The 6,522-nt window shown below is 33.2% G+C and overlaps 1 protein-coding gene across 1 annotated transcript; it reads left to right on the top strand.

The window, feature by feature from the left end:
• The first annotated feature begins 1,005 nt into the window (after positions 1-1,005).
• Positions 1,006-2,783, top strand: LOC142518219 (uncharacterized). Its single transcript, XM_075620955.1, has 2 exons — positions 1,006-1,809; positions 2,497-2,783. The coding sequence occupies exons 1-2, from the start codon at positions 1,415-1,417 to the stop codon at positions 2,714-2,716; spliced, it is 615 nt and encodes a 204-aa protein (XP_075477070.1). The 5' UTR covers positions 1,006-1,414; the 3' UTR covers positions 2,717-2,783.
• The last annotated feature ends 3,739 nt before the right edge of the window (positions 2,784-6,522 follow it).

Here is a 6,522-nt window from a genome sequence, read left to right as displayed (position 1 = left end):
TCATTAAAGACTAACATTGCAGAAATATGGTACTTTGACAGTGGCTGTTCACGCCACATGACAGTTTCTAAAGACCATTTGATTGACTATGTTGAACTGAGGAATGGTCATGTGACGTATGGTGGTGGTGCTAAAGGAAGAATTGCTGGCAAAGGGACCTTGAATGTTGATGGATTGCCTAACCTACAAAATGTGCTTCATGTCGAGGGACTTCACTCAAACTTAATAAGCATAAGTCAACTTTGTGATGATGGTTTACATGTTAAGTTTGATAAAGACAATTGTGAAGTTTTTGATAACACTAATACTTGTATTTTGACAGGTACAAGGTCTGCTGACAACTGTTATCAACTTGGAGAGGACCTTGTGTACAATCATTCAAAGGTGAGTGAATTAAACTTGTGGCATCAAAAATTGGGTCATGCAAACTTCAAGATACTGTTATCAACTTGGAGAGGACCTTGTCCTATTATTTGAAGCCGACACACGAATTTTAGCTTCAGTTAAGCTGGCTTTTAAATAATAAATCACGTCGATTCATTTCATAAGAAATTTAAAATCAATTAAGATAAGGGAACAAATTTAAGTGCCGGCTAAATAAATAATCATCGTGTTATCTGGTCCAAGCATACCAAATACTTGTAAAATTGATGATCTGATACTGCAATAGTTTCTTTGCTCCTGAATTTCTACTTTGTTTGTATAAATGCTTAATCATATTTTATTGTCTTGCTTGATCTAGTTGTCCTCATAGCCTGTTTTACCTTATAGATTGACGATTCATGTGCAGTTATCGTCCAAGTTTTTTTTTCCCCTTCTTTTAGAAATATTTTGATAATAATTATTTTGGCTATATGAACATTATTCATTTAGTGAAATTTTTATCAGGCGTGCTTAAATGGAAAAAGATTACAATAATAATGAAGTAGATTAGTATGAAAATTAAAATTTATGCAAACGTGGTTGTCTGCTTCGCTGGTAATTATCATAGTCGTTGGTTCAAACTTTGAGAGAGGAAACAACAAACTCGAGTTTTAATTTTACTGTCATGCCACAGGTTTTTAAGGTAATAACTGTCCATTTGAGAGTGCAAACTCTGGCAGCGAAATACTAAAACCCCATATAAATTCAGACCAGGTCCCCATCTCTTCAAGCTTTGTCCCTCCTTATCAAGACTGCTTCTTTACGGATCTATATGCCAACTTCCCACAACCTTTCACCTCCCCATTGGTCACCCTTGCCTGATTCCTCAACAAAAATACCCCTTGTTTTCCACTTCGTGGTATCAACTCCAGATTGACTCTGATTTCCACACCTTCATATTGTTTGGTTTTGGTGTAGATTCCTATTGTAGATATTTTTGGGCTTGTTTCAAGGTTCTGACTTTGGTTGGGGAATTGATGTTTAAGCATTTATGGATCCAGAATTAAGAGGAATCAATCAAACAGTCTCCAGAGATCTTGCCTGTGATAAATCAGCAAATTCAGCTCATCCAGAGACTGTGATTGAGATGGGAGAAAATAAAATTTCTGATCCAAATGCGGGCTCGAATGGGTCAACGCTAAGTGAGCCGGTGTCCCTTGATGATGCAGCAAAAATTGAAGATAAGTCTTCTTCTTGTGTGATTGATGTAAACAGCAGAGATTCTTCGCGAGAAAATTATAGGGTTTGTAGAATATGCCATTTGAGTTCAAAGGAAAGTGGGAAGACTTTAATGGATTTGATTGAACTTGGTTGTGAATGTAAAGGAGAGCTTGAAGCTGTGCACCAGGATTGTGGTGAGGCTTGGTTTGGGGTTCGAGGGAATAGGTAATCTAACTCTTGTTCTTAAATGTATTTAAAAATAATAATTGTGTACGTTGCGTTTTTCGCTCATGAAATTTTGATATACTCTGACTTTTACCATTGCCATGGGTTTTTTTTCTATCTGATGTTTGCAATCTTATTTGGTATTTTCAGCTCTTAGATGTGTTCATATTGTTTGCGGGGATAGATACTTTCAATATTTGATCTTGGCATGGAAGAAAGAGATGCCAGTTGTTAGGAGTCTTGGTCTTGTGTCAATATGGGGCGACCTCGTAAGAGAACGTGGAAGTTTAATCCTCATCAAGGCTTGCGCGCTGTTTTCAATAGACTAGTAATTCAATTGAATCAACTATTATTTTCTAAAGAGAGAGAAAAACAGAGAAGGGTGCTCTTTAGCTTGAATGGATATGTTAATCTTGGTTCAAGAATTTCTATGGTTATGTTTCGCTTTTGTTCAATTTTATTTTCAAATTCGAGCTTGGATATTGATTACTTGGCCGGACTATGAGTCTAACGAAGGGTTGAAACTTCTAGGAATCCTCACAGCTGTAATTTGTGGCTTTCCTATATTATGTTCAAGACAAACATTGAACTTCACGAGCTAGTTCATAACTTGAAAAACGGCTTCTTTTCCCTTACACTTTCTTCTCTGTTTTGTGATGTGTGATTGGTTTCAATTCATCCATGCAGATTGTGCGAAATTTGTGGTGAGACTGCAAAAAACATCAAAGGTGTTGGCAACAATGAATTTATGGAAGAATGGAATGACAATAGATCTTGTGATACCAGTAATAATTCATCTGATAATAACAGAAGGTGTTTGCGTGGACAACCATTGTGTAATTTCTTAATGGCATGTCTGGTAATAGCATTCATCATTCTGTGGTTTTTCCGAGTAAATATGTTTTAGGGACGCGAGTAAAATTACCAGCACGAACTCATCTGTCATGCAAAGTCTGTTTTTTGTCTGCGTGAATGGTCATTTGTCATTGTTTGTGATTGTTTTTGAAGTCAGACAAGTTGGATTCTTGATGTTTGCATATTCTTATGTTTATTAGGCTGAGTTGTAGGTTCCCATTTCAATTTCTCTTTATTGTTTCATTGTATTTTTTCTCTCATTTGTCAGTTTCAAAGATTCACAAAATAGTTAGAGCATCCGCATTGGTGGGTGTTATAACACCCACCACCTCACCAAAAATCGTGGGGTCCACATGCCACATACACATTACATTAACACATCTATTCTTCCACATTCATTTTAACATTCACACTCATTATTTGTGGGTCCCGCTGTTCACTCATTCATCTTACTCTTATTTTACATTAAATAAATTTAATTTCAAATTTTTTAAGAAATTTAAATTATTATTATTTTATATTAATAATAATTTGTTTTTATATATTCAATACGTAAAATAATTTAATTTTATGAGTGTCATTTACTTAAAATTAAAAATTTATTATAAACCTAAAATAAAACGGTACAACATATAATAATAAATAACACTTGCATAAAAATAAAAGAAAATAAATTAAATTTAACAGAAGATGCAAAATACTAATTCAAGGATTGTTGTTGTATTGTGACCAAATATGTTCAACTAAGTCGGCACGAAGTTGGTGATGCACATGAGTGTCACGTATTTCGGAATTTGTTCGGAGATATTCATGAAATCCTCGGTTTGAGCCCTGGACGGGTTGTGCGGGTTCGTCACATTCATCGTTCTACCAATTTGTCACGTGAACCCCCTCATCTTCGACAATCATGTTATGTAAAATAATGCATGCTAACATAATATATTTTAACTTTTTTCTGTACCAATAACGAGCTGGACCTCTGACAATTGCCCATCGAGCTTGGAGCACCCCAAATGCTCGTTCAACATCTTTTCTTGCAGAATCTTGTCTTTCCTTAAAAAGCCTCCTCTTTGGATCCTCCGGGCAAGGAAAAGCCTTAACGAAAGTGGCCCATTCCGGATATATTTCATCTGTTAAATAATACCCCTTCGTATATTGAGTCTCGTTTACCATGAAATTAATCTCTGGTGCATTTTCTTGCAAGACGTTATTGAATATGGGAGATTCGTACAATACGTTAAGATCATTACGTGAACCGGCGACACCAAAGAATGCATGCCAGATCCACAAGTCTTGAGACACGACCGCTTCAAGCACGATTGTCGGTGACCCATGGCCTCTTGTAAACTGGCCTTTCCAAGCAACTGGGAAATTTTTCCATTCCCAGTGCATGCAATCAAGACTGCCCAACATTCCAGGGAACCCGTGCCTTTCATCATGCATTTGAAGAAGACGTTGAACATCATCAGCATTTGGCCTTCTCAAATATCGATCACTAAATAGTTCAACCACATATCCGTAGAACTTGAAAAGACACTTGATGGCAGTTGATTCACCCATGCGTAGGTACTCGTCAAGATGGTCGGCCGGGACTCCATACGCCAATTGACGAATTGCAGCCGTGCATTTTTGTAGTGGTGACAAGCCTTTTCTTCTCGCAGCATCGTCCCTTTGCTGAAAATACGGTGAACGATCCTCAAGTGCATTCACTATTCGAAAGAATAACTCTCTTCGCATGTGAAATCGTCTTCGAAATATTTGATCTGGATACACCGGGTTTGTGGAGAAATAATCGTTGAAGAGCCTCGCATGCCCGGCTTCACGATTTCTTTGGATGAACCTTCTTCTTCGCCGCATCACGTTATTACTTTGACATGATTCAACTATTTGTCGACTTTGTTGAAGTATCAATGACATTAGCTCTTTCCCGGATCATAATCTTCGTCATCAACTTCAACTTGGACTTCGTTTTCACTTGTCGAGCTAGAGGTTGAACTACTGGAATATTGAGACATTTTGGAATAAACAAATTCAAGTGTATCTGTTTGCCAAATTGTATGTTTGTAGAATAAAGAATTGTATAGTACAAGGTGTCTATTTATATTGAAATTTGCAACGGCTATATTCCAACGGCTACTTTGCAACGGCTATTTTGCAACGGTTATATTCACCAACGGATACTTTAAATCAATACATAAAATAAGTAACAACGTTTAGCGACGGTTTTCAAAACCGTCGCTAAATGTCCAATTTCTTTGGGCGTTAAAATAATTCAAAACACGTGGGGTCCGCGTGTCAGCAAATCGGCGACGGTTTCTATAAAGCAGTCGCTAATAGCGACGATTTTTTCAAAAACCGTCGCTAAGTATGCAGTTTTTTTAAAAAAATAAACTGACACAGGGGCGTTCATATGTATGAACGCCCCACACTCTCTCTCATGTGAGTGGGCGTTATAACGCCCATTCATAACACCCCTTTAACACCCAATATGGGTGACCTTATATATACTCTTAGGGTTAGTTTGGTTGGCATGATAAAAGGATGATTGACGAGTAATCACTCTCATCACATGTTTGGTATAAGTATTGGTACTCCCAATTATCTTGTGGGCTATCACATGGCCCGTGTATGACCCGCACTGTACATATTACATGGGAGATTAACTATCACATCTTGTCCAAGTGATTCTTTATACAACCCAAGGACAATAATATATAATTTTTGTTTTACCCTTTAATAACAAGTATGAACTAAATTTATATATATGATTTAATAATATTTATGATAAGAATTCGAGATAAATATTAAAATATAAAAATTTATGCAATAAAATATAATTGTACAATCTTAAAAATCGTCTTAATCCCAGCTTATGGATTTACTACTCACTATTTAATTTTTAATTATTTTTCAAATTATATAATTCAAATTAATAATAATAATAATAATAAATAAATAAATAATAAGATGTATAATAATAATAATAAATAAATAATAAGATGTATAATAATAATAATAATAAATGAGAAGATACAATTTAATATCAATAATAAAAAATTAAATAATGATAAAAAAAATTAATTAAATTAATAAAAAATTATTGAATAATAAAATTACTGATTACTTGTAATTATAATTAATGATGAAACTATAATTAAATTATTGATTAAAATAATATATCATTAATTATAACGAGAATAATTATTGTATAAAAAATAATTTTATAAAATAAAAAAAAATGAATTTTTATTATTAATATCAGGATTTGTATAATAAAAAAAGTTATTAATAAATAATAAGAAATAATTTTTTGATAAATAATAACAGTTACGAGTCGGAAGAAGAAAAATTAGTAAAATAAAAATGAATTAGTAACAAAATAATAAGAAAAAATCAACCTAAAATCAACAAAATCATTATAAGTAATAAGAAATAATTATATAATAAATATTAACAAGAAAAAAAATAATAATGAATGATAGTTAATGAATAGGTAATAAAATAATATTAAAAATAATAAGAATTAATCAAATATTTTTTAAAATTATTTATTTGTTTATTATTATTATTATTATTATTTTATTTTCTATTATTTATTTATTTTTTGTTTATGTTTATTGTATTTAGGTAAGGTGATTATATACACATAGTGATGATATTTTGGTCATTTCAAGATAATACATAAAATTAATCCATAATTTTAAAATTATACCAAACATCATATATTTTATCTCACTATATTATTTATCATCATCTCTCATTTTTTAATCACTCTAATTACTAATCCGTTAGTTATCATATCCTACACGCCAAACATAGCCTTAGATTCTTGGTCACCAACAGACATCGATTGAATTG

This window comes from Primulina tabacum, chromosome 11 (assembly GCF_025594145.1).
Source record: "Primulina tabacum isolate GXHZ01 chromosome 11, ASM2559414v2, whole genome shotgun sequence".
NCBI lineage: Eukaryota > Viridiplantae > Streptophyta > Magnoliopsida > Lamiales > Gesneriaceae > Primulina > Primulina tabacum.
Note: the sequence above shows the minus strand (reverse complement) of the source record. Positions and strands in the feature narration are given on the sequence as shown.

What these genes read in the sequence shown, in the direction of transcription:
- LOC142518219 (XM_075620955.1), top strand. Translation starts at nt 1,415, where the DNA reads ATGGATCCAGAATTAAGAGGAATCAATCAAACAGTCTCCAGAGATCTT. An exon ending in TTTGGGGTTCGAGGGAATAG is followed by an intron (nt 1,810 to 2,496) that starts GTAATCTAACTC and finishes TCATCCATGCAG; the next exon opens with ATTGTGCGAAATTTGTGGTG.